This window comes from Acartia tonsa, chromosome 11 (genome assembly GCF_053477335.1).
Source record: "Acartia tonsa isolate MP-2025a chromosome 11, ASM5347733v1, whole genome shotgun sequence".
Classification (NCBI taxonomy): Eukaryota; Metazoa; Arthropoda; class Copepoda; order Calanoida; family Acartiidae; genus Acartia; species Acartia tonsa.
This window is the reverse complement of record NC_137270.1, coordinates 34,185,263-34,201,177: the sequence shown is the minus strand read 5'-3', so window position 1 is coordinate 34,201,177 and position 15,915 is coordinate 34,185,263. Positions and strand designations below refer to the sequence as shown.

Genomic DNA, 15,915 nt, shown 5'->3' with positions numbered 1-15,915 from the left:
TCTCAAAACATAAATTTTGGCTGCAACCCAGTTCTTGTCAGCTGCCATCCACAAACTGTCAGTCAGCAGGTAAACGGCAATGGATTTTATAAAATTGTAATATATCATGAAGACATATAAAAAGCTTAAGTTTAAAATTTAAAGTATCTAAGTAAAAGATTGCACACAGAAATTTTAAAAGATTTCTGGAGACCTGGAGGTTCAGGACTTGCAAGATTATACCTGGAACCTGAAATTGACCTGAACACCTATATTTCATATTAGGATGTACGACTATAGGATATTTTAGTAATTAATAAAATGAAATGCTTTATTGAAGTAAAAAAAATACTTTTACTTTTTACCTAAATGACCTTGCCAGGTTTGCTGGCATCCTGTGCTCGCCAGGAAGGAAGTCTTCAAAAAATTCCAACTCTCAGTTAAGTGTCAACCCATATTTAAAAAGTCACTCAGTTATAGCCCTCTACCTTGCATACAGAGAAAATGACATAGAAAAAAAACAGAGGTGGGGGGCGGTTTCAATCCAACCTCCCAGCCCATCCTCCAACTGTTAAGGGTTAATATTACAGATTAAGGGTAGTAAGAGTTCATTAGATTAATTGCTTAGAAGAAAGATCATTTAACCCCTTACAGTCGGGCCCCTTGCCGCACCTTAATCGGTTGGGAGGGCGTTCAACGCCCCCCCTATTATCTCAGTTCCTATTAGAGCTACAGGGCTAAAAATTGTGCAACTCCCCTGTTTGATAATAAATTTCCGACCTTAAGTGAAACGAAGTCAATTTTTGCTTCCTTCACCCTTTTATTTAACAACCTTTGGTCCTTTTTCACTTAAAAATTTCAAACAGCTGTGATTTTCTTATTTTTGAAGATAGAAGAACAATTTTTTTACAGAAAATGTTTATCTTTATGTAAATTTTATATTAGAAATATCAATACATAAATTTTAGCGGCAGCCGCCGCAGTCGGCGGTCGGCAGGAAAACTGCAGCGGATCTTTATGAAATTTTGATACGTTATGTAGACATGTTTGAAAAGCTTAAGTTTTAAATTTGAAGTCAAAAATTGCGGTCACAGGAGCATTTTAAAGATTTCTGGAAACCTTGAGGATCAGGACCTGCAGGATTCTACCTGGAATCTGAAATTAACTTGAACACCTGTATTTCATATAAGGATTTACTACTAGAGGATAATTTAGTATTTTATTCAAAAAATTCTTTGTTTAAGTCAAAAAAATATTTTTGGTCTTTACCTGGATCACCCTGCCAGGTTTGCTGACATCCTGTGCCCGCCAGGATGGAGATATTCAAAAAATTCTAACTCTCAGTTATGTGTTATACGTATACTTAAAAAGTCACGCAGTTTGGGCTCTTTATCTTTCACACACAGAAAATGAGATAGAAAAAAACCGGATGGGGGGGCGTTCAATGCCCCCCCACCTGACCATTAAGAGTTAATAGTTACTTAATTTTAAACACCAATCTATGAAAAAAATTTTTTTTGCTACTTTAATATCAGGTTATCCTGCCGTATATTGGATAATTTGGCTGGATATTTAGTAATTTGCCGGATATTCGGCCAGATATCCAGCATTTGAAATCAGCCAGATATCCGGTATCTGGCCAAAAAAGTATCCTCTCTAACCCTAATTTTAAGTAAATTTGTTGTAAAAATGTTTAAATACAGGATATTGTTTAAAGGAAGTAAAAATACATCAATCTAACTGCTAAAAGACTGCCACCAGTAAATCCAATACCCCAAATTTGAACCCTTTAACTGTAATATAAAAAAGCTGTAGGTATTTTAAAATGGCATTTTACATATAATGAAAATTTTGAAAGATTTTTATTGCTTCTGCTAGAAATTTTGAAATTAAACTACCTAGCCTAGAAACAAAATTTAAGATTATTTACATCATAAATTTAGGTTGCCAGTAAATAATGATATTTTTACAATAAAATACCCAATTTTATAGTCAAAATCATTAAAAAAAATTCAGTTTAACTTGCATTGTACCAATCACAGCTGAACTTGTATAATTTTAATTTGTTTCAACTATGATTTTCTGCTTAAAAGTGCAAATTAAATCAAATTTTTAAAAGAGATGTTGACAATGAAATATGGTGTTTTTTATTAGTTTTAGTTTGTGAATACTGAGATATCAATGAACATCTTAGTAAAGTGGTGTTATGACCATTTGCTGCTCCATGACCAATTTTATGACTGATTTTTTGTCTGGTTTTTAATATAGACATATATCTTGAATATTGGGCTTCTATTACAGCTAGAAACCTAAATTTTATTGGCTTATTTAACAAATCATGGTATGTTTTAGAAATGCAATCCATCAAAATTTTTGATTATTTTCTTACATACCATATCATGCTATTTTTTCATAAATTACTTATAAGAAATCAATGAAATATTTTGCTTATTTGGCTTATATACCAAATCATGCTATTTTTTGATAAATTACTTTATATATACTTTGGAAAAAATGAATAAAATATAGAGTTCTCTAAATATTTTTTTCATTTCACCCCCTCCCCCCAACTTGGTGGAAAAAACTAGGGGGGGTAATTTGAAGCAGGAGAAAAAAATGAGTCTTGTGCAGAATATACACCCCTGCTTGTATACCAAATCATACTATTTTTTGATAAATTACTTATTAGCAATCAATCTAAATTCTTGCTTATTTGGCTTATATATCAATTCAAACAATTTTTGGATAAATTACTTATAAGTAATCAATCAAAATTTTTGTTTATTTGGCTTATATACCAAATCATACAATTTTTTCATAAATTACTTATAAGTAATCCATGAAAATTTTTGCTTATTTGGCTTATATGCAAAATCATACAATTTTTTCATAAATTATTTATAAGCAATCAATTTAAAGTTTGGCTTATTTGGCTTATATACCAAATCATAAATTTTTTTGTTAAATTACATATAAGTAATTAATCAAAATTTTGGCTTATTTGGCTTATATACCAAATAATACAATTTTTTGATAAATTACTTATAAGCAATCAATCAAAATGTTTGCTTATTTGGCTTATATACCAAATCATGCTATTTTTTGATAAATTACTTATAAGTAATGAATGAAAATTTTTGCTTAATGAGCTTATTTACCAAATCAAGCTTTTTTTGGATAAATTACTCATAAGTAATCAATGAAAATTTTTGCTTATTTGGCTTATATATTAATTCATACAATTTTTTGATAAATTACTTATTAGCAATCAATCTAAATTCTTGCTTATTTGGCTTATATATCAATTCAAACAATTTTTTGATAAATTACTTATAAGTAATCAATCAAAATTTTTGTTTATTTGGCTTATATCCCAAATCATACAATTTTTTCATAAATTACTTATAAGCAACTAATCAAAAATTTTGCTTATTTGGCTTATATGCAAAATCATACAATTTTTTGATAAATTACTTACAAGTAATCAATGAAAATTTTTGCTTATTTGGCTTATATACCAAATCATACAATTTTTTGATAAATTACTTATAAGTAATCAATGAAAATTTTTGCTTATTTGGCTTATAAGCCAAATCATACAATTTTTTCATAAATTACTTATAAGTAATCAATCAAAATTTCTGCTTATTTGGCTTATATACCAAATCAAACAATTTTTTGATAAATTACTTATAAGCAATCAATGAAAGTTTTGGCTTATTTGGCTTATATACTAAATTATGCAAGTTTTTGATAAATTACTTATAAGCAATCAATCACAATAAATGCTTATTTGGCTTATATACCAAATCATGCTATTTTTTGATAAATTACTTATAAGCAATTAATCACAATAAATGCTAATTTGGCTTATATACCAAATCATGCTATTTTTTGATAAATTACTTATAAGTAATGAATGAAATTTTTGCTTAATGGGCTTATTTACCAAATCAAGCTTTTTTTTGATAAATTACTCATAAGTAATCAATGAAAATTTTTGCTTATTTGGCTTTTATATTAAATCATACAATTTTTTCATAAATTATTTATAAGCAATCAATGTAAAGTTTGGCTTATTTGGCTTATATACCAAATCATACAATTTTTTGATAAATTACATATTAGTAATCAATCAAAAGTTTGGCTTATTTTGCTTATATACCAAATAATACAATTTTTTGATAAATTACTTATAAGCAATCAATCAAAATGTTTGCTTATTTGGCTTATATACCAAATCATGCTATTTTTTGATAAATTACTTATAAGTAATGAATGAAATTTTTGCTTAATGGGCTTATTTACCAAATCAAGCTTTTTTTTGATAAATTACTCATAAGTAATCAATGAAAATTTTTGCTTATTTGGCTTATATATTAAATCATACATTTTTTTGATAAATTACTTATAAGTAATTAATAATTTTTTTAGCTTATTTGGCTTATATCCCAAATCATACAATTTTTTCATAAATTACTTATAAGCAACTAATCAAAAATTTTGCTTATTTGGCTTATATGCCAAATCATACAATTTTTTGATAAATTACTTATAAGTAATCAATGAAAATTTTTGCTTATTTGGCTTATAAGCCAAATCATACAATTTTTTCATAAATTACTTATAAGTAATCAATCAAAATTTCTGCTTATTTGGCTTATATACCAAATCAAACAATTTTTTGATAAATTACTTATAAGCAATCAATCAAAATTTATGCTTATTTGGCTTATATCAGCCAAATCTTCCATTTTGTTCATAAACTGCTTACAGGAAGGAAGGGATTAATTATTACTCCTCCTCCTTTTTCTTCATTTCAACTGATATAAGCAACTTTTACTATAAATTACTGAGTATTTATTTACTCCACCCTCTTTTAACTCACAAGTCAGACCAAATTGTTGTTGAATGCTGACATAAGTAAGCAATTAGTATTTATATGGCTTATCAGTAATTTACCACAAAAATGGCACAATGGCACATTTAAGTAAGCCAAAAAAAATGTTAATTGCTTACTTACACGGAATGGGATTACTAGGGCGAATAATGAAATATCAACAAAACATCAGAGCAAAAGCATATTAACTTTAACAATATATAAAATATAGATAGAACATAATATTTATCGTATCGTAATATAGAGAACTTTCCGCGGATATTAAAATGTAAAATAAAACTGGTATTTTTTCTTCTAATAGCTTTACCGTTAATTTGGGCATGTTAGTATTGTCCTATCGATTTCAAACTTTTCTTCAAATATGTGAATAACAATCAAAGAGAAGCATATTTTGTTTTATAAGTTAATCTCTAACTCTTCAAAAAAAAATCTTATTTTTAATTTTTACCTGTACAGAGACCACCTGGAGGCCTGGAGCTCCGGAACCTGGAGGCCTATCCAAAATATCTTAAATCTGGGGGAAATTCATCATATAAGAATGATTTTATTCCTAATAACCTATCCTTTTAGTCCAAAGATAAAGCCTATACTCACTGTTTACGCAAATGTGTCAGAACTTCCCCCCCCCCCTTATTCTTTTAAACGGATTATTATAATACTGATTCCTAGAACAACAATATACAAGGTTAAATGAGAAAAATCTCTATAATAAAGTTATAAAAAATGTATGTACGCCCTTAAACATTATCCTGCATTTAAACAGTAACTTTCTTACAATTTTCAAATTTGTTTCGACTTTTATATTCTGATTATTCAGTTCTGACACTCTATAAGTGTTAATGCTCATTTGTCCTACCATTTCAGAGCTTCGCTTGCATGGATGCTTTCATCCTTGTTCATTTGTAACTCTACTAAACTATCTACTTACCACTCATGATGTTAAGATTTACAGTGGTAACATCTCCAAGGGTTAGGTTAGGATCTGACTCAAGCCTTGCCTTTTCTTTGGCCCTGTAAAAATATAATATTTTTAAACAATGGTGTTTAAAATACATTTTTAAACGTATTTTATATTTTTGTTTTAATTGTTAATAAGTAAATGAAAATCAACCTGTATTCTAAAAGTTTGTTGATCATATATTGGGCCTGGGGCAAGGGTTATTTTTAGACATTCATATTATAATCTAGGAATTGATTCTCTTTAAAGGAAAAAATTACCCATTTGAATTTATTGACCAAGTTGCAGGGACGTCCAAGTTTATTTTTATTTTAATGGGGATAAAATGAGGGGTTTCAAAGGTTTGAGTGGGGTAAACTAATGTATTTTTTTTAAAATAGAGGGGAGTAAAATTTGAGAGGAGTAAACACCCCTTTACCCCCACCCTTGGACGTCTTTGCCAATTTGTACACTTTTTGAAATAAACTAAATTTTCCCATTGCAATAAATTGTCAAAAATGAATGTCTATTATTCCTTAATAGCAGCGTTGTTTTCCAAAAATCTTGATCCATGTCCTAAAGTAAATAAAGGTAAACGATGACAATATATTCATTACTAAAGATCTATTAAACGTTATTTTTAATTACTGTTTTTAAAGAAATCATACACGTTCGCCCCCAGTTGAAACGATTGGACACTCAACATAAAAAAGCGACCAATCAAAATTCATTTCGAGTTCCCAAAGTTGTTAAGCTAACGAATGAAAAATGACATAATAAAACTTTGGAACTACTATAACAAACAGCCCAATGTCCCCTCCCTCCATGATCTACATATACCTGGACTGCCAGGACACATGATCCTGATCCAGAAAACATTTCTCTCTCCATAGAAGACAGGTATAGTGTCGCCAGGTACTGCAATACCTGAAAATATATACACTCATAAGAATAGCAATGATACGACAATTGATAATATAATATTTCAATTTCCCTCTTATTCTCCCTTAGGTAGCTGGTAAAAACTGATGAGGAAAGTGTTACGTCATTATTGATGTAGTAAACCTGATTCTCGCAAGTATTGTTATTAATCGCATCGTACTACAGACAATGCTTTCTGTGAATATAAAAATGAAAACTTATTGATATTAAAACCAGTTTTATTAGACACAAGGGGCCGAACCTCCGGGCTGACAAAATTGCAATAATCCACAGAAGAAGAAAAGTTGCTTTCCTCGCTTAAAAATCACAGTTTAATGTCTAAAAAGATGCCTCCCAATTTACTATAAAAATCCTAATTTAATTTTTGCAACTCTGCTTGCAATATATAGACATACATATAACTTGTGTTAATTTTCTCGCTAACGTGTGACATTTATTAGGGATAATTGGAGCATTTCATGTTCCAAAATAAGCGTTTGGACGGTGAAAACAAAAATCGTTGCAATCTTAACCGTAATCAGCTGACTTTTTATATATTTAGTCATCCTAGTAAAGAATCTAAAGGGATAAGACAGAGACCGATAAATTAATCTTAATCCCAAATAATAAAGCACTAAATTAACTCTTCTGTAGATTACATTGAAAAGTTTGAACCCTAACTTAATGAACCAATCAATCAAAATTCATTAAAAGTCCCCAAAATTGTTAAGCCAATTAATAAGAAAAATATTTTTATAAAACTTTGGGGACTAATGTAATAAACAACCCAATTATACTTCAGTCGCCTCAAACTTCTAGAGAGTGGTTCAGTTACAGCCGTTTTTTATAACCGAATCCGCCACTTGGTCAATGATATACAGATAAGTAAACTTTTTTTTAGCATCCATATTTTTTTTTATCAAAAAACTTCCATCTACCCTTTACACAAAGAGATATAAGGCTTGCGAAACTGTAACATATGTTTTATATTCATATACATGTACTCACACACAAACACACACACAGAAAGACTCACACACACACACTCCACACACACACACACACACAATACATATAGAGATACACACACATCTTTCCTTTTCCTTATTATATGAAAACAAGGATGACAACATCCATAAAGGCGAAGCACTGAAACTGTAGGACAAACGGACATTAACACTTGTATAGTGTCAGAACTGAATAATCAGAATATAAATGTTTAAGAGTTGAAGCAAAATTGTAAGTGTAAATTTGTTGAAAAACTGCTTGATACAGGACAATGTTTATGGACAGATATACTTACATTTTTATGACTTGATTATAGAGTTGCTTCGCTTGAAACATTATACTTTGTTGTCCCAGGAATAAACATACAAAAATCAGATCAACCAGATGATTAGATCAAAAAAAAACTTTGTTGTTAAAAAGTAAAAAAATCAACATGTTTAAAATGGACGTACGGACATTCTTGTAATGATTATAGAGTATTATAGAGTAAATCGTACCTAACTACTAAAGGAATCACCATGCAAAGTTTGAAATCGATAGGACAATTCTAACATGCCTAAATTAACTAAAAAAGCTATCCGTTTGTGATGGACGTACTGACGGACGGACGGACGTACGGACCGACCCTAACTATAGAAAAGCTTCGCTTTTAAAAATTAAAGTTTAGAAGTTTAAGACTCTAGAGACCAAACGCAACTATAAGTTATATTTTCTTTATGAATAGAATTTGCTTTTAAAAAATATTCGAATCAAATTTTAAAAATCTGCAAAAAAAAAAAGTAAAAACAAGTTGTGCAGCTACTAAAATCTGTCCATTTAGAATGAGATGCTGTAAATGAAAAAGAATAAAAAGAATTGAAGAAAGGTATTCAACCACAATCGCAAAAAAATGATTTTTTCTCAATATTTTTGCAATCTTAACTGTTAGATTTTATTATTGTTTGGGTGTGCATAGATTAAAGTTTAAATTTTTACTAAAATAGAAAACTAAATTTTCTATTGAAATATGCTTCGATGTGTGGACACTCTAAGTGGTGAGAAGGAGATGATAAAAAGGGTAAGGGTCGTTTTTGTGTTTCATATAAAGTAGCAAAATAAACCTTACAATAATAGTTATATATCGCACCGTATTATAGACAGCTTTTCGTGGATAGTAAATAAAAAAGTATTTTAAAACCAGTTTTAGTTGCCCTAAGGGGCCGAAGGCCCTGGATAACAAAACTAGTAGTAATGGCATGATAATTTTTTTTTTAATTGGAAATTGTTAATACGATTCGATACATAGTTTTTCAGTAAAAACCGGTTCTAATACATCGGAAATTAATCGGTTTTAAAGCCATAACGGAAATATTTTAGTTTAACTTTCAATTAAATGTTAGATAAACATTGAAAAGATTAAATAGGCTTTGCTCAATGTTTAAATAATCTTTTTTTGCAGTATTGTCTTTTCTGCAAATACACTATGGTTCTTAAAGGGAAACTCATAAGACATAAAATTATTTTTTTATTTATGATAAAAATTGGATTATTATCTATTCGTTTGTCTTTCAAGATCACTATGACAGTTAGAAACTGGAATTGTACTTAATCATTGAAAAACGGTTTAATCATGATTTGAAATATTAATTAAATGAGGTTAGGGCTGAAGCCTAATCCAGTAGCTAAATCTTTTTACCACAGAAATAACTCTGAAAAGCTCTTTTACAACATTAGTTGCATAGAATAGTGATAATCAGAACAAGGATGACAACATACATAAAAACGAAGCACTGAAACGGTAGGACAAACGAACATTAACACTTGTATAGTGTCCGAACTGAATAATCAGAATATAAAAGTATATGAGTCGAAGTAAAATTGTAAGTAAATTTGTTGAAAAACTGCTTGATACAGGATAATGTTTAGGGTAAGGTGGGGGAAGTTTCGGTAAGGGGCTATTTTCGGTAATTTCGACCTACCTTCATTAAATGACCTTTTTCTCCATGTTCCTTTCAAATGACAGAAAAAAACATAAAAGCAAATTTGTTCCTTATTAAATTGCCTACAAAAAAGTATAAAATGAATTTTTTGTGAGATGAATATTAAGGGTACTTTTTGGGTCTCAAAGTCGGACGGAAAATTTTTTTTTCCAAAATTTTTTAGTAGGTGTGTAAAGACCGACGTACACAAAAATTGGTAAGACCTAGAGCTGATCCGTAAAAACCTTTTGAACTAAGAATTGCCCGCTAATTCCAAATCTGTTGAGAGCTTTAAAATCGGGGTAATATTTTTTCAAAAATGACCAAAGTTGGCGCCGGGGGAAATTTCGGTAATTTCAAAAGAAATTAAAATTCAACTTTTAATGTCATGTTTTCATGTTTTCTTTTGTCAAATCTATTATTCCATATGGACTTTTTTAGAATTAGGCCTAAAAATGAATAGAACAGATAAAAACAAAACAAAAAAATTAATTTTATTTTTAGAAGCAAATTTTTGCGAGGAAAAAATCAAAATTTCTGGTCCTTTGAAAAAAAATATTTTTGATATGGGAGGAATAGTCTGATCTTTATGATTTTTTTTGTGGTTAATCCCAATAACCTATACTAATTATGATTTTTTACGCTTGTTTGGTCGTTTGGCCTTTTTTCATCGATTTTTTAAAGGTTAAAATGTAGTCAAGATTTTTTGCAAAGATGACACTTTTGCTTCAAATTCGATTATTGAGGTCAATTTTTAATCAATTTTCATGTTTTTTGGTCTAAATCTATAGTTCAATATGAGCTTTTTAAGGATCAGGCCTAAAAAGTAATAAAATACGTTTTTTTCTTATATTAATTTTAAGTTTAAAAAAAAACAATTTTCGAAAAAAAAATCGAAAATTCGCGTCTTTCAAAAAAATTCATTTTTAACATAGAAGGAATAGTCCGATCATTATGAAATTTTTTGTGGATAATCCCTATAACCTATACTAATTATGATTATTTATGTTTGACTGGCCGTTTGGCCGTTTTTCATCGATTTTTTTTAGGTTGAAAAAAAATACCGAAAATTCCCCCGCTGGTGGGGAATTTTCGGTAACTTTTTTGCGGTCAATTTCAGCAAACTTCTAAAAGTCCTAGGATAACGTCCTTTTAGGACCTGATAGTCGTTTCCAAAAGCTTTCTACCGGTCTTGGTTTCATTTGAAAATATTAATATTTACCCCATTTTTTTCAAAAAAACCCCGAAAAAATACCGAAATTTCCCCCCCCTTACCCTATGGACATACATACATTTTTAGTACTTGATTATAAAGTTGCTTTGCTTATAATATTGTACTTTGTTGCCCCAGGAATATATTATATACCAAATATCAGTTCAAACGGATAATTATATCACATAAAAATTTGCTGTTAAGCTTCACTTTTAACAAGAGTGAGAAAATGATTAATAACTTTTTTTGGGAAAGGCTACCACCGCCCTCTCAAGAGAAATTGTCCCTAAAAAAATGCCATCACCCCAAAAAAATATTTTAAAAAAAATAATAGAAAATAGGGGATCAACTACCCTATCCTTTATCAGCTCAAGTGTCGCTAGATGCCTCTTGGGGGCGTAGCCGCTAGTTATATATTTTTTCAAAATTGCATAGCAGAAAATTTAAGTTAGCTGGTACATACATCTAATAATAATAAGATGGAAATTTTTCAACGCACTTGATGAAGCTTCTTTATATTAACAGTTGTATATTATGCTTACGTGATGCCAAAAAATGTAAGTTATGGAGTGCCCCTTTTAACATGGGAATGATATTAGCTCTCTCACAGATTTTATTGCTAGATTATGCAGACAACTAACAACATTATACACATACACATAACAAGTACATCAGTCTTCAAAGTACTGTATAAGCAAAAAAACATTCAATCTAGAAAAAGCTACTCTATAACTCTAATTGTCTGTCCGTTTGTCAGTTCTAAGGGAAATGTTATTTAATTGGCTGTTATTGGAGGCAGAGGGCACATTTTTATCAAATGATTCCGTTGACCAAAAGCTTTAAGCAACAAATCATAACTCACTTAGTCAGTCTGTAATAATAATATGGAATATCTGCAGGGGATAGTTGATTTGCTTGACTCTTATTAGAAATATAATGCTATTTGACTGGTAATGATATTTAAAATAATAGGTATTTATTTACTTCGCTTGTAGTTACATATTATCTGCAATTTACCAATATTCCTTTTTTCTTTCAGCAGAATATAATAAATGTTTTACACAATAAACTTGGGCAAACAGAATAATTCCTTTCTTTTATTCCTTTAAAGTTCTCAACTTAGAGAGGAAATATTAGATATGTTTTAGTGTTCATACATTAAATAACTAAAATTATAAGAAAACCAAAGAAAAATTAGAAATATGCATCAAAAGTAAAGTATCTAGGTATGTGACAAAAAATGGTTGAAAATTTAATCCATCTCCCTTACCCTTTAATGCAAAAAATCTTAAAAACAAAGTAGAAAAACGGACATTTGACGTTAAAGGAAATTATTGGTAGAAAATTAGTGACATTATATGAAAACATTTTTATTGTATAAATTGTCTAAACTTGTCTCCGTAAGTCTCTTTATTATTGAGAGATGCACAAAAATCTTAAGTAACAGGAAGTTTGAGTGTATATATGCACCGAGTCGAGTTGTCTTTCAAAGAAACTTTGACAAATACACAATATGTTATTATATAATAGACTAAAACATGCCTCGGTGAATTACGAAGCTTCCCTGATAATCCCAGACATCTATGAGTGCTTTAGCTTTAGATACATTAAGTTAGACAAGCGGCGCTTTCATGCATATTACCCATTTGAACACTGCAACCCCTTATTAAAAAATAAGGAAACTAAGGAAGGGGGACAGGGTTAGTTTTTCTTTTGTTTATTGCTTTATGTCCCACATGGTTATGGCCAACAGGCACTTAGTGTGAAAGCACCATCAGAGATATATACAAGCAATTAAATAATACTTGACAAGAAAATACAATTGCTAATATTAATATCAATTTTGACAATATGTTTCTTCTCTATGTCACTTGTCACTCCTCAACTTTATTCATAAATAAAGTTTTACAAAATGACATTTTAATATTGTGACACGATAAAATCTGCCCAGGGCTAGTTTTAACCAATATTTGAGAATATAAATAAAATCTTTTCCCTCATTTTCCATCTCTTGAGAGCACACAAAGAAGCTTTGTAAACTACATATAACAGGGATATAGAGGGATAAGACAATACCCGATAAATTTATTTAAATCACCAATGAGGATATGATATACCCTTTCTGAAGATTACAATTAGTGGTTAACGAAACCATTGGACAGTCAACTTAATGAACCAACCATATAAATATTTAATAGAAGTCCCCAAAGTTGTTGAGCCAACGAATAAGAAAGTTTGTTATAATAAAACTTGGGGACTAGGGTAATAAACAGCCCAATGTCCCCTAACTCCCCAACGTATATATTCAACTTATTCAGAATAAAGAAAAATTACACTTGGAAAAATATTTTGTCACTGTCAAAAATATTACTTTTATTCTGTAGATAAAATCTAAATAACCTAAATCCTGCCCTGGACCGATACTATGCTTCCCTAAAAAATTGTTTAATGATCGGTAATTCTGGCTTGCTAGTATGTACCTCATTTATTGGTATGTTCGTTCATCCAGAAGGAGTGGAGGGGATTGGGTTAAGAGGAAGGATGAGGGGTAAAGTTATTTTAGCCAGCTGCGAGCATCACTTTAGCAGAGTACATGAAAATCTGGTGCAACATCCAAGTAATAATATATCGATTACCTTTCCCATTTACCATTCCCTATGTTACTGAATTTACTTACATACAATACATACACATGATGTATATTACATATTCCAATATTGTGCAAAAAGAGTGGTGTAAGATAAAACCACTACCGCAATATGAAACATTTTTACAACAATTATATAACAGAGGTGTATTGCGATGTATGTTTGTCTGAAACTGTATACTATTACTAGCGGCTATGCCCCTAGAGGCCTCTAGAGGCACTTGAGAAGGGGAGAGTCGAATTTGATAACCCAATTTCTTATTTTAGATTTTAAAAGAAAAAGTAAAGAAATAAATTTTTGGGGGGTGGGTGCCCCCCCTAATTTTTAATTTTAGTCAAAAAAAATGTAAACACTTTTTTTTGGGGGGGGGGGAGAATTTTTCATTTTTGGGGGGAATCGGGGGTGATCCATCCAAATAGTTATAAACCTTCCCGGGACCTATGAGAAGCTACCCTGTTAAGGAGAACCTGATCGGTTCAGCGGTTAGTGAGATCCTTCGGTACAAACAAACACACAAACACACACACAGACACACAAACATCCTGTTACTTTAGTATAAGGATTTAAATTAGTAAGTCTTTTTGTTTGTTCATTAAGGTCTCGCTAATCACTGAACCGATTGAGTTCTCCATTTTAGAAAGGCTTCATATAGGTTCTAAGATGACCCTTATCATTCCAATACATGACCTCTAGGGGCTAAGCCGCAGCCAAAATAAAGATACTTTAAAGAAAAAGATAACTGATTTATTTTTAAGGAAGCACATTAAGAAGATTTCTTACTCATTTCTTACTTCAATATTTGTAATAGGACAAAGAATATTTTTTGGGGTGTGCATCAATTTATCGGTCATTGTCTTATCCCTTTAGATCCCTGATTTTATTCAAGAAATTGGAGACATGATCCTAAAAAAAACATGCAACAATGAAGACGAAAAAGTGTAATTTTCGATTTCCCATAAGTTTTTCAACAACGTTTTCTTAGTCGTTGGCTTAATAACTTAGGGAGACTTTTAATATTCTAAACATTAATTTTAATCTACATATGGAGTAATTTTATGTATCGTCATTGCTGATATACATAAATTTCTCAGTCATTGTCTTATCCCTTTAGCTCCATGAATTAGAATACTCTATTCGCTGGGGAATATAGAAGTTGGACTATTCTACTACTATATGCGCAAGTTACTTCAATATTTGTCTGAACTAAATCTTACGATCATTGTTAGCATTATTTAAGCTTTTTAACATTCAAACATATTAATAAAATCTGCTTTTATGTCTCTAAAACAAGAGATCTCTCAAACGACTGGACCAATTTTAATTCTAAGAGAACAATATCAGTGATCTTGGGGTGCAACATAGGGTTTGACTAACCCTTTTTCCCTAGAGGCATGGGGCGCAACCACCAGATATATTTTATCTAGACTCAATGTTTTTAAGTTTGTAATTTTAATAACATTTATTTATTAAAAGCTAAATCGGTTTTGCTAAATCACTTTAGGCTGTAAACGATGCCGATAGACTTTAATAAAGTGTAACTAAGAACAATCAGACAAATTCACTAGTTAGTGTTTTTTCAAAACGTCACATAAAAAACTTAAAGAATTTTTAAAAAGCCGGATAATATCCCTAATGAATTTATAATATTCAATATTAGTATTTTAATGAAAATAACATAATGATATTCCCACATTATGTGATTTTTTAGCCAGTTGATATTGGCAACTTTTTAAATCCGCCAAGGATTAAATAATGAATAATAAAAATTCCAAAGTAATTGCATTGCTCTTTACATAACTCAGATACACGGGCAAAAAATTCTTCATAAGACGTAAAAGTGTTTTACCTCAATTTTGTGTGTGTAATATTGGCTGAATTCTTTTTGCTCTAATATATAATATCTATCTTTGCAGGGGTGTATAATCAATTCCCCATAAATTCGCAAATGAAGCAGTTAATGTTGTAGTAGTATTTTGCTTTCAGATGATTTTCAAAAGCGAAGCATATTCTGTATTTAGGGTCTACCCGTCCATCAGTCAGAGCGTAACGCTCAGCCTTTATCGTTAGTTTAGGCATGTTATAATTGTCCTATCGATTTCAAATTTTGTTGGTTTGATTTAGAAAGCGTAGTAAATAATCCTTACCATAACGTCCATACCTACATTGTTATTTTTTATCTTTTTTAACAACATCAGGTTTTTTATTATTGATTCCTAGTGCAACAAGGTACACTATAACTAAGGCATCTCACTTTTTTCAGATATTTCGTTTTATGGATGAAAGAAAATTGTGGTAGAAGTGATGGTATACATCTACATATCTTCAACATTTACATTATTTATCTCAAGTTC

At 30.2% G+C, this 15,915-nt stretch overlaps 1 protein-coding gene across 3 annotated transcripts in view; it reads right to left on the bottom strand.

Moving 5' to 3' along the window:
* Positions 1-15,915, bottom strand: part of LOC145332875 (aminoacylase-1-like) — a 47,595-nt gene that overhangs the window by 22,952 nt on the left and 8,728 nt on the right. For all 3 annotated transcript variants that reach the window (XM_080177964.1, XM_080177963.1, XM_080177965.1), the window contains exons 7-10: positions 6,657-6,743; positions 6,354-6,392; positions 5,991-6,027; positions 5,808-5,890 (exon numbers count right to left, since the gene is read on the bottom strand). In XM_080177964.1, coding sequence (XP_080034090.1) covers positions 5,808-5,890; positions 5,991-6,027; positions 6,354-6,392; positions 6,657-6,743 — 246 coding nt within the window. The remainder of the gene's footprint in view (positions 1-5,807; positions 5,891-5,990; positions 6,028-6,353; positions 6,393-6,656; positions 6,744-15,915) is intronic.